The sequence below is a fragment of the Saccopteryx bilineata genome, chromosome 1, assembly GCF_036850765.1.
Source record: "Saccopteryx bilineata isolate mSacBil1 chromosome 1, mSacBil1_pri_phased_curated, whole genome shotgun sequence".
Lineage (NCBI taxonomy): Eukaryota > Metazoa > Chordata > Mammalia > Chiroptera > Emballonuridae > Saccopteryx > Saccopteryx bilineata.
In genome coordinates this window covers 24,576,506-24,593,469 of record NC_089490.1, presented here as the reverse complement: position 1 = coordinate 24,593,469, position 16,964 = coordinate 24,576,506, and the positions used below count along the sequence as shown (strand labels likewise).

Genomic DNA, 16,964 nt, shown 5'->3' with positions numbered 1-16,964 from the left:
TACACTTGATGATGCTTGTGTTGAAGGTGGTCATCGTGCCTGAAGAAGCAATGTGTATGAATAAGCATTTACAGTTTAAATGATGTTTGAGACGGTTCTGATCATATTTTAAGGTTTCGTTCAGTTAGTCACCAGCCTGTTGTCGAGCACTAGCCGTGTACCTGTTCTATGTAATGAAGAAAGGTGGCCCGTGCCCTTTGAGAGCCCACGAGCTAAGATGGAAAAGTGTCTGCAAATAATTACAATTCAGTGGGGTAAGCAGATGTTTTAACAGAAGTGTGTACAGGGAAACAGGAGAGAGTATCAGAAGGCAGGGGTACCCAGCCCACCAAAATATACATGGAAAACAAAAGCAGCTATCTATTTGTTGATTTGAAAGTCATTTAAAAAAAAAGAACAACAGGCTGTCTTTTGGTTTTCTTCCCTGAGACTTTCCCATCTGGTTTCTGCTTAGGGAGCCCCACCTGCTTTTCACACTAAGGGCTTCTCAAACCTTTGGTTCTGCAAAGAATGTCAGATTGAATTAGAACCTTGTTTTGTTTCGCTCAGTAGCAGGCTTTTCAGAAACCTTTTACTTTTCTGCAATATTAAAAGTGCAGGGTTAAGGCGTCACTTCACGTTAAGTGCTGGAACTTGAACTCCAAGAACTGATAGAAGGCACTGACAATTTGGTTTTGTTTCTCTAGACTCTGTTAGAATCTTGCTTCTGCCACTCACTATGTGGGGAAGGGCTAGAGGTACTGAGCATCTATTCAGAGATAGTATGTGTATGTACTAGACACGGTGAGTATAAATGCCTAGTCTTACACTTGACATATATGTACTAGGGGCCTTATAAAATCTTGTTAGAATTTTTTTTTTTTAATTTATCCAAAGTTAGAAGGGGAGAGGCAGTCAGACAGACTCCTGCATGCCCCCGACTGGAATTCACCAGGCATGCCCACCAGGGGGCAATGCTCCGCCCATCTGGGGCATCGCTCTGCTGTAGTCAGAGCCATTCTAGCGCCTGAGGTGGAGGCCATGGAGCTTTCCTCAGTGCCCGGGCCAACTTTGCTCCAATGGAGCCTTGGCTGCAGGAGGGGAAGAGAGAGACAGAGAGGAAAGAGGGAGGGAAGGGTGGAGAAGCAGATGGGCGCTTCTCCTGTGTGCCCTGGCCAGGAATCGAACCTGGGACTTCCACATACCGGGCTGACACTCTACTGCTGAGCCAACTGGCCAGGGCTGGAATTTGAATTCCACATTTTTTTTAGACTCAAGAGCAAATAATACCGCTGTACTTTCAATAATTCATATTAAGGGGAAAGGGAAGCAGCCGTTGCTGAGAATCCGTTGTGTCCCAAACACCATCTGAGTGCTTTACCCCTGTGCTTATCTAGTCTGCCTCATGGTCCTGCGAGATCAAGGTAGGGAGTAGAGTTAAAATACATTTCTGTATTTTGTTGAATGCCATGTCAACTGTAGAATGTACCATTGTTATGTATACCACTAAGAAAGAACTTTCTATTTTAGAGATGTTAAAATGCGAAGAAATAGGCATCACAGAGTTAATGAACTATAGTTAGTTGAGCTCGAGGTGCACAGGTTATAAGAAGAAAAGTCTGGGAAACAGATCCTCAAGGTCTTGATATTCATTTCTCTTCTTCCCAGCACACTTGCAACACATGCTCTTTTTTATTTTTATTTTATTTTTTTTAAGGATGAGATGGTTTAACATAGCAATTTATTTAGTAAACATTAATGGAACACCCATTATGTTTCAAACCCGGTACCAGGGACCGAAGATACTAAATGAAACACACACACACACACACACAAACACACACACACACACACACACACACACACCCCAAAACAAAACATCCCTCCAGATGCTGACGTTTTTAGAGGAAGGATGGGTATGTGAGCTGACCTTTACAGTATATGCAGTGAAACTGCTGTATAGAGGATGTGAGGTGAGCTTTTATTTTTCTCTTGAGACACATGCCTCAACATTCAGAAAAGGCCGAGTCTATTAGTTGATGACATTTTTTAGCTTGTTAATCCACAGCCTTACTGGCTTTGGGAGGAAATCACAATCAATATTATGAAAAGAAGCTTACTTTTTTTATTACTTACTAATGATGATGAATATATATATATATATATAGCAGATACATGTATCAGGATAAAGCCTAATAGTTTCCAGTTGGGGCCTAGCTTCTTTACCCTGTGTTTGTGAGACTGCGTTGATCTGTGATAACACAAGTGCCAATGGTGGGCACACTTCTTGATGAGGAATTGCTTCTTGGCTAGCAATAGGTTTTATTATGTGTCAGTTAATTTCAACATTTAAATTCCTTATTCCTCAGCTGTTGCTTAATAATTTTTCCATGAAAAAAAATTGTCACAGATGGAATTTTGATTTTCCCACAATTGGGCTGAGTCACGGGATCGCTGGAATGACCAATCATTAGAATGGCTTATCACCCAAAAACTACTAGGAAAAATATGGGGGAAATTTTTTTGTTTTTTTTTAAATAGCAACCGTAGGTACGGTTCTTCTGAGAATGATATGAAACACAGAAACTATATAAGAAAGATTCAACTCCTTAACAATAACTATACAAGTGGGGAAACATGCAAATATAAAGACAATAACCAGGAAAAGTTATTTGCAACATAGGATTAATTTCCTTAAAAAAAGGAAGAGCCGTTGCAAATAAATTAAGACACCAACCACCCAAAAGAAGTATGAACATTCTCAACAAGACAGTGAAGGCTCTTAAAGGCATACAGACTTTAAACCTCATTCCGAATAAGAAAAATTCAAAATGAAAATGACACTAAGATACATTTTTAACCTCTCAGATTGCAATGAGGGGAAGATATGACTTTGAAAATTCTTGGATTGTGAGGTAACAGGGACAGAAGAACAGCATCCGCTGCTAACGGATGTGTGCTGTAGCCCAGTCCCCGTGGAAGGCCATCTGGCGTTTGCTACCAAAGTAACTGTCAACTGACCACTGACATTCCACTCCTAGCAATACCTCCTGCATGTATTCCCACATGTGCATCACATATGCGCAGAATGATGCAAGTACAAGTATTCCTTGTAGCATCATTGGTAATGACAGAAGAGGGGAAACAGCCCAAACACCCTCCAATAGAGAACTGGTTATGTAAGTCATGGATCATCCGTACAGTGGGATGGTATGAACTTGTGAAAAAGAGTGACTTCAATCTTTAGGTGGTAATCCCAAGAACTGTTCTTAAATGGAAAAAAGGCAAAGTATAGAAATGTGCCGCCATATTGAACACAAAAAGAATGTAAAAAATAATACAGAGGAGCTGGGATGGAGTGGGGTGGAGTCTAGACCGTCTCGGAGAGTACACAGGGCTTTGGAAACAGTGGAGTGGAACCGAGTGGCTGAGACCTGAAATCGGAGGTTAGTGAGGGAGAGGTATATATTTCTGGGTATCAGCTCTTCAGGTTAGTGAGGGAGAGGTATATATTTCTGGGTATTAGCTCTTGAGGTTAGTGAGGGAGAGGTATATATTTCTCGGTATCAGCTCTTGAACCTTTGAGATCGCGTACCACGTACAAGGTAATTCTAATGACACGAATCGAAGTGATGCTTTTACTAAACAATGGTAATGTAATGAAATTTGGCAGAAAACGTGAGTCACAGAGAGTTTGAGCCTTCTTACGTCGAGTCAAGGTCGTGAGTCTCCTGTGAACTTGTTTTCTGTCCTCTACAATGTCTTAAGGCATGTTTATAAGAACTGTCCAAAGGCTTTTTAATGGAAAGGCTTACTAATAATATGTCTCACTGAGTGAAGTGTAGGGGAAGTGTGGACATGTCCAAAAGCACCATCTCCTCACATATCCGTGGGGCTGAGCTCTTGGAAGGCTAGGCGGTATATTTAAAGGTGAGTGGACTCCAGCTGTGAACCAAGAGAACCCACTGACTGTCCTCACTTTCTTTGTTGAGAAAACTCCACAGTGAGTCAGCTCGGGGCTGCAGCAGTACATTGATGTCAGCGGCCAGGACAGCTTGCCAGATACACGCGCCAGCAGCTGGGCAGGGCACACCCTCCCTCCTCCCTCCGGAGCCAGCTGGTTCTTACCAGCTCAGGCAGCTTTGTGCAGCACTACTTGTTGTGACTTCCTGTGGTTTTCCCCTGTGCATTCAGAAGAGGAACAATTTTCTTGTGCAGGGCAAGGTTGGGCCATCCATACCTTGTCTTAAATGCGGGTGGGCTTATATAGCTTTTAGGATCCATTTTGGAAATTAACTCTTAGGAATGATCCGAATTAGCAGATGACATATATACACACGAATATACATACCTTGATTTGGGCTTGGGGTAAATAAGGGAGAAAAATACTATGACCAGTTAACCTGGGCTAAAGATTCAATGTAGTTTGAAGTTTTCAATGTAGTTGCAGTTGAAACAAATCCTTTAATTTACCCGTGCTTGGACAGATCTGGGGTGGGTGAAGGGTGTTTTTTTAAAATATAATTCTCCGGTGGTTTTGGCAATTTTCGGACAAGGTAATCCTGTGAGCCTCCTGAGAGTGTGTGAATTCGTTTTTCAGGCTGTGCTGTGGCTCGCCACTCACCTGGGCAGTGCATGGTGTTCACTGGGCTCTGCAGCCTCTGTGGTCTGGCGCAGGGCTCCGGGAGGCTGAGCGGAGCCTCTTGGCTTTACTCCTGTCCAGCTCCCATCCCATGACCCCCAGTGACCTCAGAGAGCGAGACAGCGTAAGGCTGACAATGCCCATTGAGGACTTAGCTTTAAGTTTAGCACTGTTCCCGTCTTATGCAGTGGAAGCACCTCCTTGCTCCCTTTCCCATGATCTGGGCTGGGCGGGAGGAAAAAGAAGAAAAGACAACAATAGACTAAACAATAAGAGGAGTAGGAGAAGTTTGGTGAGTTTTTGCAATTATTTGGTTTGTAGCACACCTTTTAAATTTATTTTCCCAAGTTTTAAAAATAAGCCTTACAAAACAAATTTGAAAGCACAGTACAACCACCACCTATAAACCTACCAGCTAGACTCAATCATTATTTGCATTTTGTCATTTTGCTTTCTCTCTAAATATGTGAGTTGTATATACAATATGTAGTCCATATTTTCATTTCCAAGACTTCTTCCAAATTTCTGATAACTTATAACCCTTCTTTTAAAAGTTGAATTGGCACCATCCTATTAACTTTTTTTGTTTGCAAAAAATTTTGCTGAGTAAATTTGGATTATTCTCGCCCCAATCCCTATTCTGTGTTGGATTTAACAAGACTTCACACTCAGAAGAATCATCTTAAGTCATTGTCTCCTGTCATTTCGGATTTTAAAGAAACCTGCCTGGGTTTTCCTAGTTAGGGTGGTGTATTTGTTCTGCTCTTTTAAGGCAGAAATCATTGTTGGTATCTGAACTTAGGATTTGAATAGATTCGGATGAATTTTATCTGACATCCTGGAACCACATCAATTTGGATAACAAATCATTTCTTATTATCCGAATACGTGTAAACACAGGGACAGCATAGATTCCGATTTGGCAAGGAGGATAGTGCCTGTTTTTATTAGCGCTCCATTGCACATGCCTAGAGGATCTGTGGGGAAGCCATGAAATCTCATTTGGTCTTGATTATCAATACATGAGCAGCTGGAAAAGCAGGGGAAACAAGCTGGAAAGATCATCATCTTTAAATAGTTATAGTTATGTCTTTATTTGTGCATTAATTCCTGTGAGATAAAACTTTAGTGGAAGTGGAATTGTCTGTTGTTGTTTTTTGACAGTCCCTGGTTTGTTGGGATCTGTAAGATTTTCAAATAGAAAGCAAAGTTTAGGGCTACAGTTGAAGTGATTGGTGTTTACAGAATCTCCCCTCTTTATCTCAGGGCAATCACCTACCGTAGTGTAAGCTCTGCCATTGAATTACTGGTCTTTGCAGACCCTGCCTCTGGCTAAAGGAGCCAGGGCAGCTCCTTCTGGTCATGTGATTGCTTATATTGAGCTTATAGGGCTTGTCAGTTTCTCTACTGTAGTGGGTACACAGATAGGGAAGTGACACCGTTCAGCGAAGAGGATTATTTGAAACTAGACAGGCTCGATCTTGAATCCTGGCTTTGTGACCTTGGTCAAGTTACTTAAACCTCTTAGAGCCTCAGTTTTTCTCATCTGTAAAATGGAGCCAATAAATAGCTACCTTAACAGCAAGCAGATTACATATATTTCTTACTGGATCTGAGTAACAAGTGGTCAACTCAGATGGAATAGCAATTAGTTACCACTGAATTTAGCAGGTAGACTTTTAAAAAACCATCATTAAAGTGATGGAAATAGCCCTGGCCAGTAGGCTCAGTGTGAATGTCCCAGGTTTGATTCCCAGTCCAGGCACACAGGAAAAGGGGAAGCCACCATCTGCTTCTCTACCACCCTCCTGCAGCCATGGCTTGATGGTTTGAGGGAGTTGGCCCCAGGCACTGAGGATGGCTCCCTGGCCTCAGGTGCTACAAATAGCTTCACTTGACCTGTGGCAGCTCAGTGGATAAAACTTTGACCTGAAATGCTGAGATTCAAAGCTCTGGGCTTTCCTGGTCAAGGCACATGTGAGAAGCAATCAGTGAACAATTAAAGTGAAGCAGCTACAAGTTGATGCTTCTTGCCCTCTCTCTCCTCCTTTCCTCTCTCTCTAAAAATCAAAAATTAAAATCTTAAAAAAAAAAAAAAAAGGCTCTATCGCCAAGCAATGAGCAATGCCCCAGATGGGCAGAGCCATTGCCCTTAGGGGGCTTGTGGGGGGGGGGGCAGATGTGGGAGTCTGTCTCTCTGCCTCCTCTCCTCTCACTGAATACAAAATAAAGTGATGATGGAATTGTTCACAAGTGTAACATAGAACTCTTCCTTTTCTCTAGGTGTTAGGTAAGGTGTAAAGCCAGGAGCCAAGGCCAGGGCCACTATCAGAGGAGCCCAGCCCATGCAGGTTCACATTGGATTCGGACAGTCGGTAAAGAAACCATGGAGCCAAAAACTGGTGGGCCATAGTCTTTAATCTAGCTTGCACCTGGCGGGCAAGTAAAAATACACACTGGGCTCCAAAACCCAGTCACATTCAGTGCTCACAAAGCTACTGATTTATCCGAGTTTCCTAGAATCAAAGGTTTCTAGCTCAACAGCCTTATTCTCCTCAGTTCCCCATCTCCTTCCTTATCCCAGATACAAACTCTGTACAAACTGGCATCTCACTCAGCACTCCGCCATCTTGGCTGCTTTTCCTGGCCTTCTCCACGTGGCCTCCTCCCGCTGCTGGCTCTGTTCTCTCTGCTCTCTCATGCTAACCTCAGGAACCAAGAGCCAAGCTCCCACTTCGTCCCCATTTTATAGTGTAGCAATCCAAACTCTTAATCCAATATACAAAACAGGGAAGTCTCTAATACAAAGTCACTTCTCTGAGGCATGATTGGATTGTACCGCCCTACATCAAAAAGGGTAGGAAAGGCTTAATCCCAAAACCAAGCCCCAGGCTACAAGGATTCTCCCTGCCTTTAGCCCACCCCAACACACATTAATATCACCTGGGCAATGGCCTCTTTAACAAAGTGAGCATAATACATTTTATCTGCCCAACATAAGGTCTGGAGGAAAAGTTGCTATGAAAGGGTGACCTGAGTGTAAGAAGCCTTCTTGAGTCAGTCAGGCACATCTGGCTGCGGAGGGAGGAAGGGGCCTCTTGGAATCCAGCAGGGTAGAGCCAGGAGCCAGGGGGTTGAGTCGAACCATTTTAGCAGATTGGTAAAGAGCATCCAGGCCTCGTAATTAATGCTTCATTTCAGGGGCTCACCGAGGCATCCAAGTTGTTAATTAGTTTTCTATAGACAGCAGATTGTGCAACCACAGGGGGATTGTAATTGGGTAGTAATTGAAAATAAGTTGGGAGGAAACCTTAGTTGAGTGAACCAGTTGGGGGTAACAGGGAAGGAGAAAGGGGCTTGGGGTGGGGGGCCAGGGTGGGTGGTTGTCAACATAAAAATTCTCTGAGTTGATTTGAGCCAAACTGTCAGCCCTTACCGGGAGAAAAATCTCAATGGATTGAGAAAGTGTTCTCTGGAAAGTGGTAGTTTCACCACTCACTTTATTCCGAAGCAAAGGGAAGACGGAAGGGGGTTACATGAAATTGATGGGTGATGGATTAGGGAGCTGGGAGAAAGCAAAGCAGGGGTGGAGTATCTCTGAGACTGGATGAAAAGTAAAATGAACAGACACACACTTTTACACAAGCAGGTATAGGATAGTTAGCAGTTAACAATTAACACAATAATAACAATGAGGGGATTTGTGGTCTCTGCTCCAGTGCCCTGAGGGGTCTGGAAAAGAAAAGATGACTTTAAGATGCATGTTACATTTTAAAGGTATGTTATCAGTTGTGTTACTATAGATGCAAAAGGACAACAGACAGGATCAACTGAGATAAGCAATGACCTTTGCTAGAGAAAATACCGCCCTAGGACAGGACTGCCTGCCATGAACTGCTTTCAGTTAGAAAGTTTCATTTCAGACCATCCTGTGTCTGCAAGGCCACCATGCAGGCTTCCCCTGAGCTTGTCAGGTTCAGCATGTGGCCCCCTACTCATCCACAAGGTAGAGAATGAAATGGCAATCAGAAGACAAACTATAAATAAGACATGATTTGAAGAGAGATGCCCTAGTCTAACTGTAAAGTGAGCGGCCAGGGCTACCATCAGAGCAGCCCGGCCCATGCAGGTTCGCATTGGATTCGGACAGTCGGTAAAGAAACAACGGAGCCAAAAGCTGATGGGCCATAGTCTTTAATCCTAGCTTGCACTCGGCGGGCAAGTAAAAACACACACTGGGCTCCAAAAGCCACTCACATTCAGTGCTCACAAAGCTACTGACTTATCCTAGTTTCCTAGAATCAAAGGTTTCTACCTCACCAGTCTCATTCACTTCTGTTCCCCATCGCCTTCTCTCTGCACAAACTCTGCACAAACTGGCTTCTCACTCAGCACTCCTCCATCTTGGCTGCTTCTCCTGGCCTCCTCCACATGGCCTTTCTCTGCTCTCCTCTCTAATGCTAATCTCAGGAACCGAGAGTGCAGGCTCCCGGTCTGTCCCACTTTATAGTGTAGAAACCAAAATCTTTAATCCAATATACAAATAAGGAAGTCTCTGATACAAAGTTGCTTATCTGAGGCATAATGGGATTCCTCATGAGAGTGTACCACCCCACATCAAATAGGGTGGGAAAGGCTTAGTCCCAAAACCAAGCCCCAGGCTACAAGGATCCTGCCTGCCCACAGCCCGCCCCCAACACACATTAATATAATCACGCCCATCCCAAGCAAGAAGGGCAACCAATACTATCACCTGGGCAACGGGCTTCCACGTGGGCAGTGCCATCTTTAACAAAGTGAGCATAATATATTTTATCTGCCCAATAGCCTGGATACAAGTTAAATCATTGTTCTCATTAGCATAGCTACAAACCTCCATTGCCTAGAGATGGTCAAGCTCACACATTTTGATCAACCCCTTCTTTCTAATCTGGATGGTTGTTCCTACTCAGTGGTTTTAGAAATCAGAAAGGAAAATAGGTCAGCAACGGATCTCCTCTAGGTGTGACTCACTGTTGAGTCAGGTGAACCATTTATCTCTTCCCATATCAGTTTGGACTAATAACTACAATATCTGGAAGGACTGAGTATACTTGCATGGAAACAAATCACGAAGACATTTGGGGCTCATTTGGTCAAAGTATATTACATGCTCTTGACGATTCCGCAATAGAACCATCTGTTTCTGGCTAGTTCTTTATTATCCCTTTTGGTCTGTCTTACTGTCTCTATCTCATTTCTCAGTGGAGTCTTCCAAGTTACCAGGATTACCTCATAGCTATAAAGTAAAAAAGAACCGTACTTTTCAAGTTTCTCCAAAGGGGCTTCAAATGTCTGGTGGATACATTTCCTTCATTGGCCAAGTTTTCCCAGAGGCCATTCTGTTACGTCTTAATATCTCACTGCAATAAGTTGGGAGTGTTGATCTTTTGTGCCCATGAACATTAACAAAAGTATAGAGAGGAGCTCGGCCAAGTAGCTGGTCTTCCAACTATCCTGTTTCTTGGCTACCGACACAAATAAAAGAGGCTGCGGCCACAACATTTTCAAGTTAGCAGAAGGAAAATAGACTTATCAGTGGTGACTGCTTTCAAAAATAACATTTATTGTTTTTCTAATTATAAAGTTAATGTGTCCCCGCAGAGAATCTGGAAAGCTCAAAGAAGCATAAGGAATAAATTAAGTTACTCATTTTCAGCATGTTTTGAAAAGTTGATGCTCAAAGCTTTTGTAAGGAGATGAGACCCTCTTCTGAGAAAGTCTGGCTCTCTCTAAATGTTATTATAAATGTTCTTCATTTGCTATAAACTCAAATAATCCGGATGACTCACTCAGTTTCTGATTAGAGATACCCCGGACCTCACCATGCTTGAGCGGCACGCCGTGTTGCAAACCAATTTTGGTGGCTATTGTTAATATTAAGGTAGAGGGAGGTAGGAAGTCAGCTTCTAGGAGCAATTTTTTTTCTCACAGGGAAATAATAACTTTAGACAATTCGGGATGTCACTCAGCCACTGTATATCCTTAGTAGCCAAATAGATTTTCTAGAAAGGTGATTGACACGGTCTCTGGCTGTAGTGGTAGTTGTTAGTGCCAAGGTGGTGATGCTAAAACGATTCCTGGGGGGGGGGACATTTTATGATTCACTTCAGCTCATTCTTAATTATAGGGAGCCTTACTTCAGCACTCTTGTCTTCCCAGGTTCTGTTGGAAATCATGTGCTTAATTTCCCTCGATAGGATCCTTTGACAAAAGTTGGGGGTGTGTGTGTGAAATTAAATATTTAAAGTTTTGAACTGAGTTCAGGAAATAGGTGGGTGGACTTCTTAGCCTGTTGGCATGTGATTTGTGGGCGGGAATTTCTTTTTTAAGCAAGAACAGTACAATATATTGACTGGCCGTATCATCCAATGTCATGTCCCCGAGAAACCAGAGTGTGGACAAGTGCTCTTTGTCTGAGTGAATAAAAACGTGTATTGGCATGAATGGCCATGTGCATTTTCAGGGAGGAGAGGCACATGCCAGGGCCTATTGGATTAAAATTTTAAAAGCGTATATGTAAAAGTTGTTTGTAGATTACAAGGGGGCCGCTGGCAATGCATGTTAGCCAAGACTTAAACTTACACTGGAATTAGAAGCAGGGTGTGCTTGTGCAGAGAAAAAATGCTATTGGAACATTAGACATGCAGTAATCTGCGATCTTCAGAATCTGCAGTCAGTTGCAAAAATTTCGTAGGCCTTAATGGTTGTAAAAAAAAAGGCCGTTGTGTTTGCTTTGAGCATTTTACAACAGTTCAACGTAATGTTTTGAAAAGAGGGTCAATGTCTTTTGATTGAGGAACTTGAAGTTTTGCTTGACTTGTGTGAGTCGAGTTGTGAGGGTTCTAATGAGCAGTGATTAACAGCTCTGGGAAGAGGGCACATCACTCCCTGAACCCTGCCCTTCCTGCCTGGCGAGAACTGGCTCCTGGATTTTCATCCATGCCAGGAGAGCCAATAAATAGATAAAGTCAATGGACTAGAAAAAGCCACAAGTACCTGCCAGTGTTCGAAAGGAGAGTGTGGCGTGGCAGGGCCGAGCAGAGGTGTCAGGTGGCCCTGAGGGAACACAGGCTTTCTCCCAGCCGCCGTGTGCCCTCTGGGCCTTCGTCACGTCACCTGTAAAATGGTATGACACCTATCACTTCTCCACCTCCACTATACACCTGGGACAGCCATGATCATACTTCACCCAACTCAAGTAGTGGCAGGCTAACTCTCTCCCAACTTTGTTGTTTTTTTTTTTTTTTTTTTTTAAGTGACAGAGAGTCATAGAGAGGGACAGATAAGGACAGACAGACAGGAAGGGAGAGAGATGAGAAGCATCAATTTTTCATTGCAGCACCTTAGTTCATTGATTGCTTTCTCTTATGTGCCTTGGCTGGGGCGGGGGGCTATAGCAGAGCGAGTGACCCCTTGCTCAAGCCAGTGACCCCATCCACATTCAAGCCAGTGACCCCATGCTCAAGCCGGCTATCTTGGGCTTTCAAACGGGTCCTCCGCATCCCAGTCCGACGCTCTATCCACTGCGCCACCGCCTGGTCAGGCACCAACTTTGATTCTTGTCTCCCTAAAATCCATTCTCCGAGCACCAGCCAGAGTAGAGCTCACTATCTCCATCTGAAACTGCTGTGTTTGTTTGATTTTTGTTCCTTTCTCTCTGGTGCCCACTACAGAATGCAAGCTTTGTGCTCACGCTTCTGTTCTCATTCCTTCAAATACTTTTGTTCCGTTCCTGAGACAGTTTAAAATGGGAATCAGGAAAGCTAGGGTCTAGTCTGAGTTTTGCTACTTAGTGGTTGGGAGCCCTTAATGAAGAAAGTCATTTCTCCAGGCCGTGGTTTCCTTACATGTGCTGAGAGGGCATATTAGTTTGCTGGGGCTTCCGTAATAAAGTACCATAGATTGGAAAGCTTTAACAACAGAAACTTATTTTTCCATGGTTGTGGAGGCTAGGTGTTTGAGATAAAGGTGTCACCGGGGTGAGTGTCTTCTGCGGCTCTCTTATAGGCTTGAGGAAGATGGCCATCTTCTCCCTGTGTCTTCACATGGTCTTTACTTTGTGACCGTGACGTGTATTCTTTGTACCCAATCACCCCTTTAAAGGCATTACCTCTGAATACAGTCATATTCTGAGGTATGGGAAGTTATGACTTCAATATATGAATTGGGGTGGGGGGGAAGACGACAGAATTCAACCCATAGCAAAGAAGACTAGACTGGTCATTACCTAAGACCTTTTCCCAACTCTGAAAAATTATACTTTAAGTTGGAGCTCTTCCTCCTCATTCCCTGTCCAGTTCCACGCCCATGAGGTGACAGCTCGACGCGCATGCTTCCTGACTTTTAATGCTCATACACATCCTTGACGTCTATTTTTCAAGGGCTCAGGAGTGTTATGTGTGGTGTGTTTGTGTGTCTGTGTATCTAACAATCTTATAAGTAAAAAAGACTATCAGAATGGGAGAATTCACCTATAAAATATTAAATGGAAAGGGTTTGAATTTTATTTTTTTCTGTATAGTTTTTAAGTACATAATTTAAAAATCCTGTGTGTTCCTCCCGCAGCTGGAGACCGACAAATTGGCTCTCCCGATGAGCCCCAGCCCCCTGAGCCCCAGCCCCATCCCCAGCCCCAACACCAAACTTGAGAATTCCGCTCTCCTGACCGTGGAGCCCTCCCCTCTGGAGAAGAGCAAGGGCTTCTTCGTGGACGAGTCCGAGCCGCTTCTTCGCTGTGACTCCACATCCAGCGGCTCCTCCGCGCTGAGCCGGACGGGCTCCTTTATTACCAAAGGTAGGGACCCTTTCTGCGCCTTCTCCAGCAGGGTCAGGAGTCCTCCCTCACACTCGCACAGTCCAGTGGTAGGGGAGCCATTCGAATGACCTGTCCTGGAAGACCTATCCTACACAACAAGACTGTCCTGAGAGAAAGGCTCTGATAAGTGTAGTCTGGCAGGTGTGTTGAAATTATTTACCAAGCTTGCAGAATCCTGGTAATCCATAGGTATTAACCTATGTTAAGTATCTGAAGGATATCTTTTAGTGACTCGAAATAAAATTCGCTCTTAAGCTTGGTTGTCCATGACAATGTTCTAAAAATTGTGGATTGGTGCTTTGGTAAGTAATTTGCTACTTGTGGTTTATAATAGCAGGGTTAGAGAATTAACATGCACACTATATTAATGACAGGTTTAAAAAAAAAAGATTTTATTTTTTTATTTTATAGAGAGAGGAGGGGAGGGAGAGAAGTATCAACTCATAGTTGCTTCACTTTGGTCGTTCATTGGTTGCTTATCATACGTGCCTTGACCAGGCAAGCCCACCGTTTCTTTCTTTTTATTTTTATTTTTTATTTTTATTTTTTATTTTTCTGAAGCTGGAAACGGGGAGAGACAGTCAGACAGACTCCCGCATGCGCCCGAATAGGATCCACCTGGCACGCCCACCAGGGGCGACGCTCTGCCTCTCCGGGGCGTCGCTCTGTCACGACCAGAGCCACTCTAGCACCTGGGGCAGAGGCCAAGGAGCCATCCCCAGCGCCTGGGCCATCTTTGCTCCAATGGAGTGGAGGGGAAGAGAGAGAGAGGAAGGGAGGGGCGGGGGATGGAGAAGCAAATGGGCGCTTCTCCTATGTGCCCTGGCCGGGAATCGAACCCGGGTCCCCCGCCGCATGCCAGGCCGACACTCTACCGGCTGAGCCAACTGGCCAGGGCCAAGCCCAGGGTTTCAAACTAGCCACCTCAGCATTCCAGGTCGAAGCTTTCTCCACTGTGCCACCACAGGCCAGGTGATGTTTTTATTTCACTGATTTTAGAGAGAGGAGGGGAAGGAGGGAGAAAGAGAAACAGGAATCTGTTCTGTATGTGCCCTGACTGGGAATCAGTCTCTGCATTTTGGGACGATGTTCTAATCAACAGCCAGGGCACCAGATTTTTGGAGAAATTTCCTAGTTTTGTTTAATTCCAGTTATAGTTTAATGAAGAAGCTATATTTTAGTAATAAAAATTATAGCTCCTGACTGACCCCATTGTAAAGTGTGACCCAAGAAGCATTATTTATGTCCTTTTGCTTCTTTTTAGCAGTTCAGTCTAAAAATATTGCAACATAATTTGAAAGTCATATAACCAGATGACATTGACTTAGAATTTTTTGAGGGGAGAAGGATGGGCTGAGATCTTTGTTTTGTAAATGAACTACTTTGGGGAGGAACTAATAAAGTTTTCCGAAGGAGGTTGTTTTTTGTTGTTGTTTTTTTTTGTAAAGCTATCACAGCATTCTCCTTCTGAGTTTTAGAGGAACTTAGAAGAAGTCATTTAGGGTTAGGCAGACGTCATATTAAAAAACAGGCACATGACAACCCATTCAAGCAGATCATTGTCCGATCTGTTTTAGGCAAATCTTGTTATCTTACCTGCAGTGCAAGTAAAAACTTCTTTGTTGTTTAAAATGTAACAGAGGTTCACTCACTCACCTTGGGGTGGTGGGGCGGGGCTGGCCTCGGGAGAGAGTAGCTGTCACTCTTAGCTGTCCTCCGAGACCCCACCCCTCTGACAGTCCCTTTACAGCTGTCCCCTTCCCTTTTCTCTCCTTTCTGTGCAGAAAAGAAGGACACGGTGTTGCGGCAGGTACGCCTGGACCCCTGTGACTTGCAGCCTATTTTTGATGACATGCTCCACATTCTGAATCCTGAGGAGCTGCGGGTGATTGAAGAGATTCCTCAGGCCGAGGACAAGCTGGACCGGCTATTTGAGATTATTGGAGTCAAGAGCCAGGAAGCCAGCCAGACCCTCCTGGACTCTGTTTATAGCCATCTTCCCGACCTATTGTAGAACACAAGGGATACTGCACTCTGGAAATTACTCATTTTTAGTGGCAGGGTGGTTTGTTCTTGTTTTTCTATTTTGTTTTTTGGGGTGAGTGTGTGTGTGTGTGTGTGTGTGTGTGTGTGTTTAACAGTATATGGCCAGTGTTTTGAGTTCTTTCTTTTTTAACCCTTCTGGGGAAGTTAGTTTATAATTCTTTTCAAGATGTAACTTGCAAAAATACCCACCACTAAAGTTTTTTAGGTTCTGTATTTTCTCCGTTTTGGCTTCTTATGTATTTTCCAAGTTGTTCTGTGCACTTTAGATTCACTTAACACACCACAAATGCAGTGTGACGACTCCCGCGCACTGGATGGTGAGCCTTTTCTTTTAAAGTGTAACAGCATCTTGCGAGTTCTGTAAGCAGTCTTCGCGACTCCACATCCTCACGTTCTTGTTTCATTCTTACTGGGTTTTTTTTTATTATTTTTCCTCATTTATGAATTTTCTTAAAAGATAAGGAGAAATATAAGACCCCACTGAGTTACTGTAATTCGATTAGACTTTGCGTTATTTTTTTTAATATGCCTTGTTGTGCCGTTCGTATTCATGGCTGAAACTTGACCACACTGTTGCTGATTGTATGGTTTTCACCTGGACACCGTCTAGAACGCTTGATTCCTTGTGCTCCTCTTACACTAATATGCCCTGGGTTGGAGACATGAAATCCTCAAGCCACCACCAGAACTCGCTATTTAAGTGGCTTGACAACTGGGCCACCAAAGAACTTGAACTTTAACTTTTAGGGGTTGAGCTGTTCTGGGACATGATTTTGCTGCACTTTGGAAAGTCACAACTGAGTGCCAGTGGCACCTTTTCCATAGGGAATTTGCCCAGCTTTGCTTTACAGATGTCTTGTTTTTTATCCACACATACTTGATAGGTTCAGTCTGCCCTCCAGGCCTGGGTCTTGGTGGGTATATCCTACATCATTCAGTCTCTTCAATTAAAAATGGCTGCAGCTGTAAGAGCTCTTGTCTGATATATTTGCAACTACGCTCCCCTTTATAAACATACTCTCTAATGCTCAGTTGCCAGATTCTAATATGCAAAGGTGGTGTGGACTCCCTTTGTGTGGGCGGGGTTTGTGGATAGTGGCGAGGGATTGAGATTGGAAAAATGCCTTTCAAGTGTACTAATTTATTAATAAATATTAGGTGTTTGTTACTTGAGTAGTTTGAGTGTATTTAATCCTTGCCTTGCACACGTGCTCAAGTTACAACGTTTTGATTCAATTGCTTGGAAAATATGGATATTCTCAAAACCTCAGCCATTACTAGATTCACAGAAAAGCACTAAAGCCCAAGTATTTCCTAGTCTTTTGCAATAAACCCGAGGTTGCTGTTTTTGAGATTGTTCCTATTTTTAGAAATGAGGATTTGGGAGTGGAGAAGTGCAAATGGTGAGGACTTGGATTATGTTCGTCTTCCTCATTTCCA

General features: G+C 43.6%; 1 protein-coding gene across 1 annotated transcript in view; it reads left to right on the top strand.

Moving 5' to 3' along the window:
• The window catches only part of TNFRSF21 (TNF receptor superfamily member 21), a 73,270-nt gene extending 56,578 nt beyond the window's left edge, over nucleotides 1–16,692 (top strand). The window contains exons 5-6 of the mRNA XM_066252230.1: nucleotides 13,229–13,457; nucleotides 15,263–16,692. Of these exons, the coding sequence (XP_066108327.1) occupies nucleotides 13,229–13,457; nucleotides 15,263–15,492 (459 nt within the window). The 3' untranslated portion in view covers nucleotides 15,493–16,692. The remainder of the gene's footprint in view (nucleotides 1–13,228; nucleotides 13,458–15,262) is intronic.
• Nucleotides 16,693–16,964: the final 272 nt, after the last annotated feature.